Source organism: Thamnophis sirtalis, unplaced genomic scaffold (genome assembly GCF_051295495.1).
Source record: "Thamnophis sirtalis isolate CommonGarterSnake01/CBP01778 unplaced genomic scaffold, rThaSir2_p1.2 scaffold_5, whole genome shotgun sequence".
In the NCBI taxonomy this organism is placed as follows: domain Eukaryota; kingdom Metazoa; phylum Chordata; class Lepidosauria; order Squamata; family Natricidae; genus Thamnophis; species Thamnophis sirtalis.
In genome coordinates this window covers 34070548-34091084 of record NW_028261385.1, presented here as the reverse complement: position 1 = coordinate 34091084, position 20537 = coordinate 34070548, and the positions used below count along the sequence as shown (strand labels likewise).

At 37.2% G+C, this 20537-nt stretch overlaps 1 protein-coding gene across 1 annotated transcript in view; it reads right to left on the bottom strand.

Annotated features, from left to right (window-relative positions):
• The window catches only part of ARSB (arylsulfatase B), a 73155-nt gene that overhangs the window by 50788 nt on the left and 1830 nt on the right, over positions 1-20537 (bottom strand). Inside the window, exons 2-4 of the mRNA XM_087715607.1 lie at positions 16346-16532; positions 14352-14542; positions 13031-13238 (exon numbers count right to left, since the gene is read on the bottom strand). Of these exons, the coding sequence (XP_087571733.1) occupies positions 13031-13238; positions 14352-14542; positions 16346-16532 (586 nt within the window). The remainder of the gene's footprint in view (positions 1-13030; positions 13239-14351; positions 14543-16345; positions 16533-20537) is intronic.

Sequence of the window (20537 nt, the reverse complement as noted above, 5' to 3'; positions counted from 1 at the left end):
GGAGTTGAAGTCCACAAGTCTTAAAGATATCAGATTTGCACACCCATGGTTTTCTGAGTTTCTGAGCCAACATTTTGGTTGCTAAGCAAGAGCATTGTTAAGTGAGTTTCACCACATTTTGCAAGTTGGCCATGCCCACCCAGTCACATGACTGCCAAGCCACTCCCACCCAGTCACATGACCACCAAGCCACTTCCACAAAACAGGCCACACCTACAGAAGAGGTTCTAAAAAAAATTGAATCCCACCACTGGTTGGCATGTATGCAATTCCTAACAGATTATTCCTGGAGGATGTGATCCTTGAAAATAAATTATATATGATCTTCATAAGAGGATTGGTGCTCCATATACCATAATTATTTAAATAGGGGCACACCGACATGAATTATATCCCATTGAAATAAATCAGGCTTCAAGCATTTTTACAAGAGCCGAGGTGGCGCAGTGGTTAAATGCAGCACTGCAGGCTACTTCAGCTGACTGCAGATCTGCAGTTCGGCTGTTCAAATCTCACCGGCTCAGGGTTGACTCAGCCTTCCATCCTTCCGAGGTGGGTAAAATGAGGACCCGGATTGTTGTTGGGGGCAATATGCTGACTCTGTAAACCGCTTAGAGAGGGCTGAAAGCCCTATGAAGCAGTATATAAGTCTAACTGCTGCTGCTGCTGCTACTACTACTACTACTACTACTACTACTACTACTTACAATTAAGTACAAGAAAATACAAATATTTTTTCCTAAAGTCGCACAAATTTGTAACTTAGCCATAATATTTTCTTGCTCTTTCTTCAACACCTTAAGCAAAACAGCAGTACCCAAACCAACAAAAATGACTAGAATATTCTGGGAGAAAAGGGACATTTATAGTGCCCTCTGAAACCTTTTGTTTACATTTTATCATCTTATCCAAGTACCCTTGGATTTTCTCCTTATTCCAAAATATGCTATCTGAAACTGACTTATTGTGACAGTACATAAAGATAAGATGATTCTGGTTGAAATGTCATTGCTAAATGTTGAAATTACTAGAATATGCAAGGCTTCAGAAAATGACCATTTGCAAACCATGAGTTACAGTGTATTTTTTCCTGCCCAACGTTCAAATTTTATACTCAAAATTATACAGGGGTGAGCCATTAACAAGCAAGAACTACTTACTGCGAATAAAAAAGAATACTGTACAACCTTCCAGCAGGCACAGCTATTGCTAAGAATTGTAGGAAATTCACATACCTGGAAAACATCTGGTGAAATGAATATTCTATTCATAGTAAAACATTTTGTTTCAATTGGGTTTCCATCAAGGAAATTTCTAGTAACATAAACCTTGATCTTAAACAATTGTGATACTTCTTAAAGATTACTGAACAATGCTAGCTGGGGAACTCTGGGAGGTGGAAGTCTACATATCTTAAAGTCATCAAAGTTGAAAAATTCTGTCCCAGAGTGAGCTATCACATTAATAAGGGAAATGTTTTGAAAGATTTAAGACACCAACCTTTTTTGGTTGAGGCCAAATGCTAAAAGTATCTCACTTTTTCCAGAATTCTCTCCACAAACTATCTAAACATTATACAAAGCTGAATGTGCATTTTGTACCTTAGATGGTAAATCGCTATAAGATACCAATGTTGTGATAGGAAAGTGATATATTAATACAGGCAATAATGAAGAAAACAATTGCTTATGTTTATTCATTTGTCTCTTAAAGCAAATACAGATTCTGCAACTTGATCTGCCTGGTATTTGTAACAGCATACCACAATAGATAGGTACATTGGCAGACAGGTAGATAAACATCTACAACTGTCTGGCCCACCATGGAAAAATAAATACTGAGTTGTTTCTATTTAAGTTCTTTTGAAGATCATTCTCCATCTTTATCCAACTCTTTTAGTATATATTAACTATTGTACACTATTTTAGGGCGTAGGGTTTTAAGAGGATAATATACCCACAGCTCAGGAATATGTATAAACTAAAGGAAATTATGATTCTGAATTTCAACTCAAAGTTAGATTGGATTTAATGTTGTACATTTCTTAAGTGAATTAATAAAGTACTTTGAAAGAGCTTGGGAATAATCTTTTTAGCTTTTCAAATCTTCTAAAGTTTACAGAGCTATGTGGGATAGGTGAATAAGAACCAAACAGAGCAAAGCCTATCATTATATTTTCTCAGGTATAATTCATGTTCTCCTATCACACATTTATAATACATGTCTGAAGGAGAACTTATGCCATCTGAATTCAAATAATTACTGGGTATTTCATACTTCTTAGTAAATTTATTTGAGATAATAATTATAGCCTAGCAATTATAATCTCAAATGCGTGGCCTATTCAAAGCATATTTCTAATGTGGTTTGGATAGTGGAAAAGCTCCGTGTATCTCCACAATAATTTAGTCTTCTGACAAATTGGGATAATGCTAATGTTAGGTTATCTTATCTGGTCACTGATGTTTTGGGTTCTTGCAAAAGTATAAATAACTTTCTTGGTTATTTATATTATGGTATACTATGGTGCCTCCCCACCACCACCTACCTACCAACATTTTTTGATCATCTTTCAGAATAGGCTCATGTTTCAAGGCTTTGGCTCTGTTGCCAATGCAAGTCAAAATCTCAGAAAAATGAACAGTGTAAATAAACTATTCTTACAGTATATGCCACATGACTGCAAGAGAAGTTAAATAATGGAATGGCTTGACTTCTGGGGTTAGGGTTGCTTTGTTGCTGGAGATTTCAAGAAAAGATTGAACATCAATTTATCCAGGATAGTATAAATATATATACTTTCTTGGGGGCTGTACTAGAAGACCCCCAAGGTCCCTTCCAGCTCATTCTATTCTATTCTAAAATGCTTAAGCAGGGGGTTGGGCTAGAAGATCTCCAGGTCTCTTCCAGCCCTATGATGCTATGATTTAATATTTATTAGCAAAACTGTCTCATAGGGCATTCAGAACTGTACACAGTAGTCCTTATTTAACTCTGGCAAAATTTACGTTAAAACACTATATTAGTAAGCATATTTGCCTTAATATATATTTGCAAGGAATTCACCATTTTCTCTTGATTGACTTTAATTTTCCCATTTTTTGAGAAATATATGATTGATGCACTCTCCTTTTTCGGAGGTTCAGAAAAATATCTCTCCTCACACTGACTTTTGAATTTTATTAGGCATTCAGGGGAGAAGAGCAAAATTCTTTCTAAAAATGCACTTTTCAATGTGCACTTGCTACTTTGCGCTGCTGTCGTTTTGCTGAAAGCGGGAAATAAATTGTAAGGGGAAAATGCAAATGACATTGACTGACAGAAGATGGCTATTAAGTTCATATCCCCTTGGCATAAAATTTATCCAGATCCCAATCTTTTCTATGCTTACGCAAAGTGAAGTCCACCAACTTCTCAGATGGTGCTTAGAGAGGACTGTAAAAGCACTATGCAGCGGTATATAAGTCTAAGTGCTATTGCTATGGTTTCTCCAAACTCAAGATCTTCATAAATAATAAGTCAAATTGAATTCCATTCCAGTTAGCCTACATCCACTGTTATATTCAGGGGAGCTGAAATAGTAAATCCTGCTTCCAAACCTCAGAGCACCTCTTCCAATGAGTATTTTGGCATCCATATACTGTGTCTCATTGCCAAAACATTTCCATGCATGTTGATGAAAGAATCTCAAATGCCATCTGCTAATGCAAAATAATTCTTTCTGATGTTGAATTTAAACTGTCAAGTTAAGGTACTGGAGACATTATTACCAGTACTAAGCAGTCCTCTAAAGCCAGCACAATTTTCAGACTTCCATATACCACTCATCTCACTATCCAAAGTGACTCTGAGTGCTTAGCTGTTTAATATAACCCATAATCTTTTGCATTTTATAAAAAATGTTATGGTATATACCAATGATGACGAACCTATGACACGCATGCCACAGGTGGCACGCGGAGCCATTTGTCAGAGCACGAAAGGCGCTGCCCTATCAGCTGGCCAGTGCGCATATGTGCGCTGGCCAACTAAGTTCACCCTTTTTTAAAGCCATTTTTCACCCTCCCCAGATTCCAGAGGCTTTATAGGAGCCTGGGGAGGGTGAAAAGAGCCTCCCCCGCCTCCCGGAGGCCCTCCGGAGGCTTCATGAGCTTCCCTGAAGCCTCCAGAGCGCAAAAAAACGGCCTTACAGGCAAACCGGAAATTCAGGAACAGACTTCTGGTTTGCTTGGAGGGTCGTTTTGACTGCTCCGGAGGCTTCAGAGAAGCCTCCTGAAGGTCCCTGAAGCCTTCAGAGCACTTAAAACGACCCTCCAAGCAAAGCGGAAGTGACTGCCACTTTGCTCGGAGGGCCATTTTGACTGCTCCGGAGGCTTTAGGGAAGCCTCCTGAAGGTCCCTGAAGCCTCCGGAGGGCTTCGGGGGGACGGGGGAGGCTGTTTTCGCCCTCCCCAGGGTCCTATAAAGCCTCTCGAGCCTGTGGAGGGTGAAAAAAACATGCAGAAATGGGGAGGGTCACCTCTGTAGTGCATGCATGCGCACTGAGGGTGTTCGTGCATTGCATTATGGGTGCGGCACGCCCGCACACGACCCCCCCTGCACTCGCCCCACTTATGGCACACGAGCCAAAGAAGGTTCGCCATCTGCACACTGTGTTCAGCCTCAGTTTGTTTTAATAATTTGCTAAATAAATCACAATCAACACAGCACACTAACACACAACCTATAGTTGATTTAAGAAAATAGATGCATTGACATGAAATATGATCTATTAAGCAAAATCAAAAGAAAATGCATTATTGGTTAGTGTGAACCTATGTACACATCTTCCTTAGTTTGTTTCCTCTTTGTATTCCAGGAATCATCTTTGATAAGAATGGATGAAATCTGTTCCAGACTGTTCCACAATCAATAAAATAAATATCCATATCGATAAACAAGTATTGAGTCTCATAATTTGAGATGGTAACATAGGATCCAACAAAAAATTTTATACATCTCGCCGGGTTTCCTACTACTGGCTGTACTGGCTGGTTTGAAAGCAATTGGTGCTTAAAACGTTTGGAGGGCATTCATATGCTTCTCCTTGGATCAAAGGTAAGGGGGAAATCTTGGGCAATTGACAGTACTATACTGAACTGCTTTAAGAGAATCAATGATCTATTTTTCTAAAGCAACTTCATATTAGCATAAAGTTAGTTCCTTAATAAGAGATAAATAAGTTAGGAAGGGACAAGCTGGCTCAGTGGCTAAGACACTGAGCTTGTCGATCGAAGGTTTGGCAGTTCGGCAGTTCGAATCCCTAGCTCCGTGTAATGGAGTGAGCTCCCATTACTTGTCCCAGCTTCTGCCAAACTACCAGTTCGAAAGCAGGTAAAAATGCAAGTAGAAAAATGGGACTACTTTTGGTGGGAAGGTAACAGCACTCCGTGTGCCTTCAGCATTTAGTCATTCTGGACATGAGACATGACCACAGAGACGTCTTCAGACACCGCTGGCTATTCGGCTTTGAAATTGAGATGAGCACCGCCCTCTAGAGTCAGGAACGACTAGCACATATGTGTGAGGTGAACCTTTACCTTAAGGTAAGAAATCAATAGCAAGAAGCACAATGTAACTATGGAAAAAGGAATTGAGGCTATCTGTTGAGTCCGGAGTCTGGATATTTATATGTATATCTTAGGAGCAATAAAGAAACACTTATATGTCAAGAATTATACAGGGTGTTACCAATATGAAATGTCTGAAACATGTACTTATTTAAAAGGCATGAGGTTGTAGAATGAGTTTAAACAAGGGGCAAACCTGCCACCAATTCAAGTTGTTCTTCTGTTCTCATCAGCTTGGAGCATTTAGAATTGACTGCCAAAAACAGCAATGGAAGTCTCTGATTTCAATTTCATTATAAATTTTTAAACTGTGGGAGTGAATCCTTCCAAAACTTATAAAAGGAAAGGATTAGTAGTGTGCACTATATTTATTAGTTGTGCAGCTTCTATGAAAGCTTTAATTCAGAGCTTGACTGAGCCACTTAATTTCTAACCTCAGGCATTCCCACTGACCTGGATTCTTGAACTTCTGTACTTCAAGGATTAAGCAGCTCCCTCCTCTCTCCCTTTTGGTCTTTGTGTATTGTGTGTTTCAATGCCGTCCACAATGAATGATTTCTGTGATAAGTATATTCTTCTCTGAGCAAGATTAGTTCCTTCCCACTCATCCTACTAAACTTTTTAAAAATGCACCCATTTTTAAACCCATACAAACAACTTCTATATTTTGAAGAATTCTGCTCCCAGTCTGAACTCCAAAATCACTCATGTATTTTGTATTTGAAAACTTTCATGTTAAAGCCTACTTGCGATATATCTGTAAAGTATATACAGCAGTTTTCTGAAAAATTGTAATATGCTGTTAATGTATGATTCAATGATTGCACATATCAGTATTTGAAGCATTTAAATTACATGGGATCCAGTCCTTACATGAACGCAGAACAAGAGACACATCTTCTTTGAAAAAATAATCTACACTGAAATGCTTCTATTTTTATTTTATTTATTTGCTAAATTTATTTGCCGCCAAACTGCCTAGTCTAGCAGTTTACAATAAAAAGGAACAAATGAAAAGATTAAACAAACATAAACAAAAGTAAAAAAAAATAGAATAGAATAAACAATGAAAAAGAAATCAATGAGAATACATCAATATGATAACAAAAAGATGGATAAGTGGAGAGCAGAGAGCAGGAAAGAGAGGTGGAGTCTGTCAATCCAGCATGGAACTCTTGCATTTGATCCCAAGGCCAACAAGCAAAGCCAGGTCTTCAGGCTCTTGCTGAAGGATAGGAGGGAGCAGATCTTACCCTAGTGGGTAGGATGTTTTAAAGGGTGGGCACTGTAGCAGAGCACGTTCTTCTTTTGGATCCCAATAGTCAGAGTTCTTTGGGATCCATAGTAGGGATCCCGCTCTGCCAGCACGAGTAAATTATTAGTACTGGAGTCCCCCTAAGTTACAAAACAATGATGAGCTAGCAAGGTGATAATGTTGACTCTCATTATTGTCATCATTGTTTTGTAACTTACTAATAATTATATTAAAAATACATATGGATATATTGCTCTCAGTGTACAATAGTGCTGATTAGCCTGGCCTCACCTGTAATTTATAATTTCAATTACAGTCAATACAGAGATAAACCACTCTGAGAGGGCAGCAGGACAGGAACCTGTGAAATAGCTGGACCATAGACTAATCAAAATGGAACTCTCACAGAATAGTGGAGTTGAAAGAGACCTTGGAGGTCTTCTAGCCCAACCCCCTGCTCAAGCAAGAAACCCTACACCATTTCAGACAAATGGTTGTCCAATCTCTTCTTTAAAAACCCTAGTGTTGGAGCACCCACAAACTTCTGGAGGAAAGTCATTCCACTGATTAATTGTTCTATCAGGAAATTTCTCCTTAGTTCTAGGTTGGTTCTGTCCTTGATTAGTTTCCAAATATCTACATTATTTGTGAAAAAGCAAGGCTTATGTATTGGAACAAGGAAGCAGATCACAAGAATGGAAATATGGGGATAACATACAAAGCACATAGTAAGCAACTGCACTTGTAACTTGTAGTAATGTAACTAATTCAGAGACAGGTACATAAATGCTTCATTAAGGAGGGCCAGCTCTGGGTAGGAGAGGCATAGTAACTGTTTGGGTTTTTTTAATGTCAATTTTCATTGTAAATTAGAATGAATTCTCATACTTCATTCTCTGATTCTGTTAGAAAATTAGGTTGTGGAATTCTGGGACTTGAAATCTACACATCTTAAAGTTCCAAAGTTTGAAAAACACTGTTTTGGATAGAAGGAAATTCATTCCTAACAGCAATTCTTCAAACCTGCAGCCATCGTTCCAATTTTTTTACATTGATTTGCTATAGATGATCATGAAAATTATGTGATAGCATACATTATATCTGTATGTATTATGTATTATATTTCAAGCATCCAAAGAAAAAGCGTTAAGTCACATGCAGTAAAGACAAAAAAAATGTAATTCTCAATATATCCCCACTTCAAGAAGCTCAGGAAAGGAGATATATTCTTTTGTTGTTTTAATCTCATAAAAGTGCTTTCAAGGTAGATTAAGTTGAGAGACTTACCATGAAATTCTGAGCCCTAGATCTTTAAGTCCTAATTGTAGAAATTAAGTAACCATACACCTGGATTCATGATTTCAACTAGACTACTGCCTCTCTGGCACGATCTACTGAAACAAGGACAAAGAATTTATATTCCTCCAGATATTGTATTACAACTCCCAACAACTTCAGCTAATATGGCTATGGTGAGGGATGCTGAATGGCTACATCTGGACAGCAATACATTTTTCACTGCTGCACCAGAAAGCCAACCCAGACTACATACAGCATACCAAAGAAGATCAGGATGTTTACTAAATTGTACTAACTGTTGATGGAAGAGAACGTACTGAGATTTATTTTAGCTCATTGTTTTGCTACAAGAAGTATCATAACAGTAGGAAAGGAATATGGAAAAGTTTGCACTTCAAAACAAAGAACAGAATAGATAAAACTAATTTCTGACCATGATAAGTAAATTTCATATCTTGCAGCACCCTCTTCTGGAAATTACCAGACGTACAGTAGTAGGCACAGCCTTCTCCATAGTTTTATGTTTATACTTGGAGCACAGAATGTGCTGAACTTCCACATTTCATAAGTTGCTAAAGATATAGGTTCTACCAAGTAGCCACCTTATTTATGGGTTTCCATTCTTTTGGTTAAGATGAGAACTAAAGCAAAAACATGGTCTTACTTCAATAGCAGAATCCATTTTCTGTAAGTTAAAAGTCTTAGGTTAAATTTGTTGAATACAGTCCCCCCCCCCCCCAATTAGGAATGCAGAATTACTGCTGAATTGACAATATTGAGATAAATTGTCTGGCTCAGCATAAGGCAGATTCCTATGAAAAAAGGACAAATCTATATAAAGAGTTTTATAATTATCTTGTGATTGGTCTGTGAAAATTGTCCTGTTATTACTAAGGGTGCTCTATGACAGTTAGTAGAGTGCTAGATTTAAAGTTATTTTTCCTTAAAAAGAGGAATTCTTAAAAAAATCAGTAGTACTTAAAAAAAATTTAATTGTATGAAAATATAAATAAATGTACAGGTAGTCCTTGATTTATGACCACAATTTAATCTAACATTTCTGTTGTTAAATGAGATATTTGTTAAGTGAGTTTGCCCTATTTTACAACTTTTCTTCTCATAGATAAATGAATCACTGCATGTGTTAAATTAGTAGCGCAGTTGTTAAGTGAATCCAGCTTCTCCATTGACTTTGCTTGTCAGAAAGTTGCAAAGGGTGGTCACATGAACACGGCAACCAGCATAAATATGAGTCAGTTGCCAAGTGTCTTGGCAATTTTGATCATGTAACCGTTGGGATGCTACAATGGTCACAAGTGTGAAAAATGGTTATAAGTCACTTTAAACAATCACTAAATGAACTGTTATAAATCAAGGACTACCTGTTTAAGTAGAATTATGGCAGATTTATTTAATACTTTACCTGAAAATACTATTAAGGTATTTTAAAGTATGCCTGGATTCATTTTGCCTTTTTTACAAGTACTTTTAGACAATAGTCAAATCATGAACTGAAATGTTCTTAATATATTTAGGCTAAACATTTCTTTCTCCTTTGCTATTTTCTCTGCTTAAGAGGTGGGGTATTTGTGTCTCAGAAGCAGAATCAATTTTACTGAGCTTACAGCAAGGTAAGGCCTGTTCTTTTTGTAACTGTCTCATTCTGATGCAAGAGCATTCACTTTTGAAACTTTAAGAAAAATAAGAGAATTCTGATAAAATTCTCAGGAATGATGTTCTTGCATGTCTTAGAGGCCCAGCCTGTGGGTCTATATGCTCTTTTTCTTGTATAATCATCTTTCCAGAATCATAATGGGTAGGTTGGTCTTTGACATAGTTCTCTTGATTTTTCTTGTTTTAGTAACGTACAACAGAAAACTACAACCAAGAACTTAAAGAGGCTTCTTAGATGAGAAGCGAAATATCTTCAAGAAAAACCAGAAAGTCCAGTTGCCTTTTGAAAAAGAACTTTGGGACAACCATGACCTGGATGACTGAGAATCTCCATAGACATACAACTCAGCAGTAACTCTCTTCATTATTTTCAATAACAAAGTAACCTAAAATTGCTAAGAGAAATTAAAAACAGTTTTTCAAAGATGCTTAATTATGGGAGAAAAGCCCCTTTTACAGAGGAAGACTTTTTTCTAGAAACTGCATGGCAATTCGAGAAAGCATTGCATAAAATTGTCACAGTAATAAAAACTGGATAGCCATATTGTTCTATATTTAAAGAACATGCGAAGCTTTCCATATATACTTTTACAGCACTTGTTTACAGCAAAGTTGGGGAAAACTAAAGCACGCCCTATAAGCAATATTTAGTCAACTATATTTTAATTTACTGTGAGTACACATATTAATAAGCTTGTTAGAGAACAAATTCTCAATACATCAATAGTAACCAAACATGTGCTGGAACTTGTATGTTGTGCAACTGCATCAACTGTTTGCTTGTATTGCATCATTCCCAAGTGTTTGGGGAAAGAAAATGTTTCCTAACATTTGTAAAAAAAAAAAAAAATGAAATGAAAGGTACCCCAGAAAATTGCCAAATTAAAAAATAACAATTTCAATAATAACAATAATCCTACAAGTAGGATTAATGACAATAATATTTACCCATGTACCATATTTTTCAGAAGGTGAAAATCTGTGTGCTTCTTATACACTGAATACAGTATTTTTGGCCTCCCAAAACCCCGCCCCACACATCCCATTTTTCGCAAAAATGGACTCCTGACAGCTCCTGACAGCTGGGGAGGGCAAAAATGAGTGAAGAATGGGCACATTTTTAACAAAACAGGCTCTTTTTGCCCTCCCAATCCCCCATGAGTACTCTGCAGGCTTCTAAACTCTATGCACACCCTGTTTTTTGGCAAAAAATGGGCCCATTTTGACCTGCCAAACCCCCCCATGTGCCGCATTTCTCAAAAAGGGGCCTGCAGAGGGTTTGGGAGGTTTGCAGAGTGCTCCTAGGGGCCATGGAGGGATAAAACTTTTTAAAATATTTATCTCTTCAAAATCTTGGTGTGTCTTATACTCTGATGCGTCTTACAGTCTGAAAAATATGGTAAGTACATTAAATGTTGCAAATTGCCTTATCATATTAGGACTGCAGCAAAGCAAACCAAGAAAGAATTGGTTCAGAATTCTGTTCATGATATCAAACTCCATCATCTACTTACGGTGCCTCATTTTCTATAGATTGAATTATTTATTTGGGTTATTTGTATATGACCTGATCATGTCAATGTCAGGGGATGTACAGAAAAAAACTGTCAATAACATATTAAAATGCCAACATATTAAATATCCCCCCCAATAGATAATATTTTTAAAAATCATTGGATGTTCCTTGATAGCTGAAAGTAGCTTCAAAAGTAGCTTTTAATTAGAGCACCAAAGAAAAATATGATGAAAAAGATGGAGATGCTTATCAAATGGGAAAAATATAGGATAGAGTTCCAAGCAATAAAGAGAAAAATGACTGCAAAGAAATCAAATCTACTGACATCTATGTGAATGGTTTCTGTCTGGAAATGGAAAAGTGGAATATGGAAAGGGGAACTAGATGGAGGGGAACCCTACCCTAGATGGCAGAAGAAGAAAAAATAAAAGAGCTTATGGACTTAAAGGGAGAAATTTTATTAGTAACACCTTCGATAACAACACTGACAATTAAAGACAAGCTGATTAAGGAAAAAGAAGAAGGGCATCGAAATTACATGAGAAAATCAATAAACAATGAGTTGCAAAGAAGAGGAGACGATTAGAGGACTAATGCCACAAATGGCAGAAGACATGAGACTGTTTTGCTACTCGAAAGATACAGGCTGATAGATGAAAGTGTTTAATTTAAAACTAGTTGGACTTAGTAAAATTTAGTGACAATAGATATGGACAATTGAAAATGATAATAATGTATACATATGTATTGGTATAACAAGTAGTAATTGGATAGGAATATTGAATGGTACCTATGAAAGGAAGATGAGAAATGGTTTGGTTACATATAAAGATTAATAAAAAAGAACTAAATTATGATAATGGATATAGTCAAATAAAGGAGAGATAATGATAACAATGTATATATAGGTATGGCTACAACATAGGGAAATTGGATGTAAATTGTAAACAGTGATTTGGAAAGGGAGATTAGAAACTTTTGCTACTAAATGTTATTGGGATACTAGAAATAGCAAATGAGATGCCAGTATATGGTTATGTCTTGAGTTTTGGTACGTTTTATGATGGACGTTTAAACAATTATAGTCAAACGAGAATGGGGGTATGATGATGGTAATATGTACAAATATATTTGATTTAAAATACTAGAATTAATATGAATCATGGGTGACTGTGAAAGAAACGCACAAAATTTTTTTGTAACCAACTGATACACTTTCTACAGTATGTAAAGAAAGAGGATTTTTTATGTTGTGTCTGTTTTGAAAAATAAAAATAAAAAAAACTTTTAATTAAAAAAAAGTAGCTTTAATGCTTTCTGAAACCCCAGAAGTGAAGGGGTCAAAGGTATCTGGGGAGACCAACATGTTCCACAATGGGGGAACTAGTACCAAGACCACCTTCCTTGTGGTTTACACATCTTTTATCTCACTTCAGGTTTGGATCTACAGGACTTTTCTGTACATTTAGATAAGACAGAATCATAATGATGTAATTCAGGGCCAAACCATATAGGACTTTACAGGGAATGACCACTATTTTGAATTGGTTCCGGCAGCCCACAGATGACCAGTGCAATTGTTATTCTACAATAGCCATTTTCACAGCAATCTGCCCTCTACTTTCTGTATCAGTTGATATATCACTGTGTACCTATATATTTAATTATTCATTCTTACCTGTAGAAAAGATGAGAATGGTATTATTCCAAAGGCCATATCTCTTCAGGGCGGAAGTGATATTTCCTACAGCTTCATCCATTACGGAAACCATTCCAGCATATTTGCGTCTCTTTTCATCTTTGATAAAAGAATATGGCTCTATGTATTTTTCAGGTACTTGAAGGGGCTCATGGACAGATTGTAGGGCAACGTAAAGAAATAATGGCTGTAACACAAACACACACATGACCAAAAAAAAAGGGGGGGGGAGAGATACCATAGCATTAAATGAAACAATCAGAAGAACACATAATAACATTTTGATCTATGTATACTTCCTTCCTTATATTTTCACGTGGATAGGGTAAAAAGCACTTGAGAAAAGAGCTTTCCATGTCTGTGAAGTTCTGATAATGAGAATAATCTCCGAACACAACTTTTGTTTAGTTTTTAAAAAACCTTTAAAACATTTACAATATAGAGAATAGGGCAGCTGAATTCTGTTTGCTGGACAAACATGTTCAGGAGCCAAAGGAATTGACAAACATTTACAATAAGGTGTGAATAGTTTAAAGGCAGTTGGACCATGGTTCCATAATTTCCAACATGACTTCTGCCCTTTATTTTAGTTCTTGCAAAGAAACTTCATGAAGTTTCCACTCACAACTTAGAATCCAGATTACCCAGGATTCAAAATGATATAAAACCTATTATGTAAGATATGACAAAGGTGAGGATGGCAGGAGAGAAACAGAAGCTCATGGATATGTAACTAAACATGTGACCCCATTGTGCCTTTTAGCATGATTAATATATGTGAACCTAGTTAACTGTGGCTTAGCTATGAAACATAATTAAATAATCCATGCTTTAGCATAGGAACCAGCAACATAGAATCAACAGATGCCATGTCAACTACATACTTCCAGATAGCATTCAGAAGCCTTAAATAATACAATAATATTTATTTTTAAATTATTCACAATCATGCACGATAGCCTCAAATCTCATGAGGTGTTAATGTTCCCATCTTACAGATTTAGGGAATGAATCCCGTAAATACCTAACATTTTTGCCATTTTGAATTATTTATTTACTGGCACCTACAACTTCATGTAAAACTGTATAATAGCAATTTATGCTTGAAACAACTGATGACACCTCATTTCGTGCAATGGAAGAACCCAGACTATTTTTCTTGGAAATAATGCATGTTTAAATAAGGAACCTATCCATACAAATAGTCCTCTGCTTTTGCTTACAACAGCTCATTCAAATGAAATTGAAATATTTAGTTATGTTGAAAAATAGATGTATGACCCAAACAATACAATTATACCTTCTCAGTCTGATGACTTGCTATAAGATCAAGAGTTCTTTTTGTAAATATGTTAGTAGAATACATAGTTTTAAATCCCTCAGCAATTTTTTCACCATCTCGAAAATCAAGGGCACATCTGGTCACATTTTTAGACACAATAGGCACGCAGCGCTCGTGAGAATAATAATCTTCACTTCCAAGAAGGTAGCCTAAAACAGGAAATGATCAATTACAGTATAATTTCAGGAGGAAAGAACTACAGAAATGCCCTAAACTTGAAAAAAAACTTCTCAGGTTTTTTAAAATAAGTAAATAAACTCTTATCACTTATTTGGCAATGTATTCCATCCTCTATTTAAAGAAGTATAAATAGATAACATTATGTAAAATTATTAAAAGCAATGCCGTAATATATTAAGGGGTTTAATATATCATTTAATATATGTATATTGAAATTATAGAATATTGTAACAGAACAACTGTTTTTGTTTTGAATTTTGCAGAATAAACTGAATCAGGCTTGCAGCAACAGCTGCTCATACTATGTTCACATTCTCCAGGCAAGTGTAAAAAAGTCTGATCTATTACTGACACCAACTGGTGACTTAGAGACTCGTCAGAATCAGGAATTGCCACTATCAAGTAAGGAAAAATTATTTTTCTCTTACGACTGCTGGAATATTATGAATCCTTGAAATTAATAAATGCATCAATGATTACCAATTTCTGCACAGACTGGTAAGCTCTGTCTCTCAGAATATTTTCAAGACTTCTCCAGCTTTATGAGAGATGATATTAAAGTAATTAGAGTATGTGTATACTATAAGATGCACCAAGATTTTGAAGAGGTAAATTTTTAAAGAGGTTTTTGCACTTTGCAGACCTCCCAAACCCTCTGCATGCCTCATTTTTTGTGAAAAACGGGGCATGCAGAGAGCTTGAAAGGCCTGCCAAGTGCTCCTGGGAGCTGGGGGGGGGGGGGAACCGAGCAAAAAACGGCCCCTTTTTCATGAAAATGGGCCTGTTTTTTGCCAAAAAAGGGCATGCATAGCCTTTAGGAGGCTTGTAGAGTGCTCCTGGGGGATCGGGGGGGGGGGGACAAGAAAAAAATGACCCATTTTTCACTTGTTTTTGCCCTCCCCAGCCCCCAAGAGCACTTTGCAGGCCTCACAAACCCTCTGCATGTCCATTTTTGTGAAGGGGGTAGGGTTTTGGGAGGCCAAAATGCTGTATTCAGTGTATAAGACCCACCCAGATTGTCACCCTCTTTTTTGAGGGAAAAAGGTACGTTTTATACTCCAAAAAGTATGGTAGTTTTCGCTTCCAGTTCTTCTCTGAACCTGCCATCAACGAAGCTGAAGATCATTAGGCAGTAAACTTACATTATATTAGAAATTGAAACCTCTACAGAAACAACTACTGCAGTATCACCTAATTTGCCCAACTTACTGTGCTTCAAATGTTTTGAAACTGCAACTCCCACAAGAGCAAAGTATTTGGAGAGTTTCAAGGCTGGGGAATACTGATGCAGCTCTTCATAAACCTATAAAAGTGTCCAACATGCCCAGCGTATCAGTTATGATATGTTCCTTTTATGAATTCAGTTCACTTATGCTTATCAACAACCAGCAAAGAATATATTTGAATAACAGGCAAAAGAAATCCATTTTATAATTATACATAGTGTATGTTTGTTTCACTTTTGTGCACCCAATTACTTGTTTAAAATCATTCCTGATTACCCAGTTCACTAGAATCTTCTACCTGAGGTTCACTCATCACTAAGTTTCCATTTCATTTCTATGGTTTTGCCTTGATGCATTCAGTGAACATGGACATCAGAGCTTGAGACCTATGGAGTTTGCCTTAGCCTATAATTTATCTCGGGCAATTACAATTTGGTCAATCAAAAAAGAAATTCTGACTGGATTTCTAACCAGTCCGGGCTGCTGGAAATGATAGAACATTCTTAGTATTCAGCATAAAGAAAGGATGAAAATACATTTGCTTACCAAAGTAAGTATCAAATCCTCTATAGGTAGGAAGACATTCTTTTCTGTACATTCCTAGATGCCACTTCCCCACCATGTGCGTAACATAGCCTGCTTCTTTAAGCAACTCAGGCAGGAGTTTTTCATCCAGTGGGACACAGCTTGGCTGACAAGGCCAAATTATTTGATGCTGTAAACCTGTATGGATCTAATGAAAACAAACGTGCCTTAAGTATTAGGTCCCACATAATGTTAGGAAGCTTAACAAGTTCTATTTACAGCAGTGTTCCTCGACTTCGACAACTTGAAGTGGTGTGGACTTCAACTTACAGGATTCTCCAGCCAGCAATATTTTGCTGGCTCAGAAATTCTGAGAGTTGTAGTCCATGCCTCTTCAAGTTGTCAAAGTTGAGAAATACAGGTGTAGCTCTCAACCTACAACCACAGCTGAGCCCAAAATTTATGTTACTAAGTGAGACATTTGTTAAGTGAATTTTGCCCCATTTTATGATCTTTCTTGCCACAGTTATTAAGTGGATCACTGTTGTTAAATTAGTTCAGTTAATTCAGCTTCCACATTGATCTGCTTGCCAGAAGGTCGCAAAAGGTGATCACATGACCCTGGGATACTGCAACCGTCATAAATATGAATTACTTGCCAAGAGTCCAGATCATGTAGGGATGTTGCAGTTGTTATTAAGTATGAAAAATGGTCATAAGTCCTTCTTTCCAGTACCATTGCAACTTTGAGTGAACTGTTGTAAGTTGAGTTCTACCAGTATTGGTCTAAAGCAGCGGTGTCAAACTTGCAGCCAGCAGGCCAAATATGTCACACGCTGGCCATGCCCTTGTCTGGTTTACCGAAGTGGGGAAAAGTTGTGATATGTCACACGACAATGCCATGACACGAATTTGACATCCCTGGTCTAGAGTGACATATTTTATGTCACCCCTGGTCTAGAGTGACATATTTTTATCAGAAGACAAATCTGATAATTGGAAAAATCAATTGTGACAACTTTAAGCATAATCAATTAAAGTAATATATAAAGATAAAGAATATTTTGCATGATGTATCTGTAAAAAAATACTTAAATATAGTTAACTTGCATTTATAGGAATGTGTGTTTTGATTCTTACAATAGCAGAGTTGGAAGGGACCTTGGAGATCTTCTAGTCCAACCCCTGCCTAGGCAGGAACCCCTACACCAGTGATAGTAATCCTTTTGGTTGTTGGGTGCCAAATATGTGAGCACATGTGTGCGATAGTGTGCGCGCATGCCAGCACCCAGAATGCAAAGTGTGCCCCACATGTGCATGTGTGCACAACTCTCCTCCACGTACACTACACTGCTCGCCTCCAAGCTGAGCTTGGCATTTCCTCCGGGTGGGGAGGCCCTTTTCACCCTCCCCAGGCTTCAGGAAAGCCTCTGGAGCCTGGGGAGGGTGAAAAATGGGCCCAACGGGCCTACCAAAGGATCATTTCCGAACTTCCAGTAGTCCCAGTGGGTCCATTTTTTGCCCTCCCCAGGTTCCAGAGGCTCTCCTGAAGCCTAGGGAGGTGAAAACGGCCTCCCCAGTCCTCTGGAAAACTGAAAATCAGCTGACTGGTGTGCGCATGTGCACTGGAGCTGATAGCAGATATGGCTCCGTATGCCACCTGTGGCACACGTGCCATAGGTTTACCATCACAGCCCTATACCATACCTCTATCCAGCATCTTCTTAAAGCCTTCCAGTGTTGGGGCATTCTGGAGGCAAGTTGTTCCACTGATTAATTGTTCTAATTGTCAGGAAATTTCTCCTCCGTTCTAAGTAGCTTCTCTCCTTCATTAGTTTCCATATATCCCTCTGTTTATGCAGACTATAAATAAAAGGAAACAAAGCCCAGAATTGCTGCTTCCTTATTTTCAATTAGGTAACGGTTAGCTTATTACAGAAAATGTTTGAAATTGACTCATCAACTCTGTCTTCTTTTTTTTAATACCTCCCTGCCTATCCTTCTTTATCTTAGAACTGGGGAGGGGAGAGGCAGAAGGAAAGTATAATGGAAATTCAGCTAGAGGATCTTAACATTTTATCCCGCCACTACTGATATAACAGCAGTTCTTTGCTGGGGCCGCAAGAAACATCCTCTCTTAATTATTCAAATCTTGAGAAATCCCATGAATGCTGAGGCTTTGTGAGATCTTATGAAGGAATACAGGTACTCCTTGTCTTATGACCATTCATTTAATGACCATTCAAAATTGCAACAAAGCTGAAAAATGTACTTACAATTAGACCTTGCACTTACCCAATATTGTAGCATCCTTTTGATCACATGATCAAAATTTGGGTGCTTGGCAACTGACATGCATTTATAGGGGTTGCAGTGTCCCATGCAATCACTATTTGTGACTTTTCCAGCTGGGTTCCAACAAGCAAATGGGAAAAGCCAGATTCATTTGACAACTATATGATTCACTTAATGACCTGGAGGTTTGTTTAATGGCCATAGCAGAAAAGGTCATAAAACTGGAGCTTAAGGTCTCACTTAGTGATAGAAGTTCTGGTCCCAAATGTGGTCATAACTACAATACAACATACAAGCAGTAATGGGTGTATTTGTATTTATTAGATTTTAAAACATTGAGCAGTCTCAGATGCTGGGGAATGGATTGAGGTGAGTTTATATTCATATTTAAATTCATAATATGTTCAAAGATCTGATAAATAAGGAGGATACACAATACTAATATTACAACTCTATTTTGCTTAAAATATCTTTGCTGCAAATCTAGGTCTCTGTATGATGAATCTTAACTGGCTTCATGTGTTGATTTGTAGACAGGAAGTTAAAGCTCTCCACACCAATGGTGGGATTCAAAGTTTTTTACTACTGGCTCTGTGGACGTGGCATGACTTGGTGGGTGTGACATGGCTTGGTGGGTGTGGCAGGGGAAGGTTACTGTTAAGTAGCAGAGAATAGATGGGGGCGGGGCCCCTCAGAGGTGGTATTTACCAGTTTTCCAAACTACTCAAAAGTTCCGCTACCAGTTCTCCAGAACTGGTTAGAACCTGCTGAATATCACCTCTGCTTCGCACATACATTTTCATACAGAAAAGGTGAATGGTATCCAGAATAAGCATTGGGCTAAGTTTCTGAGAACACCTTGAAGCAAACTCTTGGCCTCCATCTCAATATTTGCAATGGGGAAGGTAAGGGGTACAATTCTCATTCTTGAAGCAAGACTTTTGAAGAAGCAAGCCTTTTATCTATGTATACATTTTATCCTGCAAAAAATATTCTCGAAGAGAAGTTAAACACTGTGGTCTCTTATAGGAACCAATCATGCTGGTGCAATTTGGGATGTTGTAAGAAACAGAAATTTCTTACAAGTTTCTTCAGAATTGCCAAAATTCTTTTGCTTCTCCTTCCAAATGGATAATGTCAGACTTCCTAGGCGCAATACATTCACTCTAAAAAAGGGGGGGAGGGGGAATCAACTCAAAATATTGAGCAACAAGAAGCACTTATAAACACAAAGTTACTTAAGTCACAGGTGCTAATTGAAAAAAAAACCTACCCTAATTAGTTTTTCTTAGTTGGCTTCTTCCCACAGTTCTATTATTAACATATTTTGGGTATATTACTAACAGAAAAGTAGAAAATGCTTTGTGGTTTTCTACTCCCTCATTTCCTATTCTGCAAAAGGAACTTATTACTAAACATGTTGCTAACATGGGAAAAAATATTGGTGCTTCCATTTATAAGTTATTTTCCACAGCAGAATAGAGAAGTTTAAGAATGCACAATGTCCCCATTTAAAAATAATAAAATTAAAAGCCACAAGAGAACTCGTTAACAGACATTATCCATTTTGACTGTATCTTAAGAGCAGAAGATAATTTCTTACATCTTTAAGACTGATTTAAGCAACACACTGAATAAATAACTGGCTGAATTTGTACAAAGTGAGGCTAAACAAATCAAAAGCATTATGTTTCTCATCTCCCTTTAACTATCCCAACTGTTTTTTTTAATACAAAGCATCTTTTTATTTTGTTGCAGGAATTCAACATTTAAATGTGTCCAATGTGAAATGCATTCTTTCATTTGACCTGAAACTGCCATAATTCAGCATGATTGATTGACTCTTATTTTCTTTACACTAACTATACTTGCACACATTTCTATTATATCTTATTTGCTTTTTTTTAAAAAGGCAAAT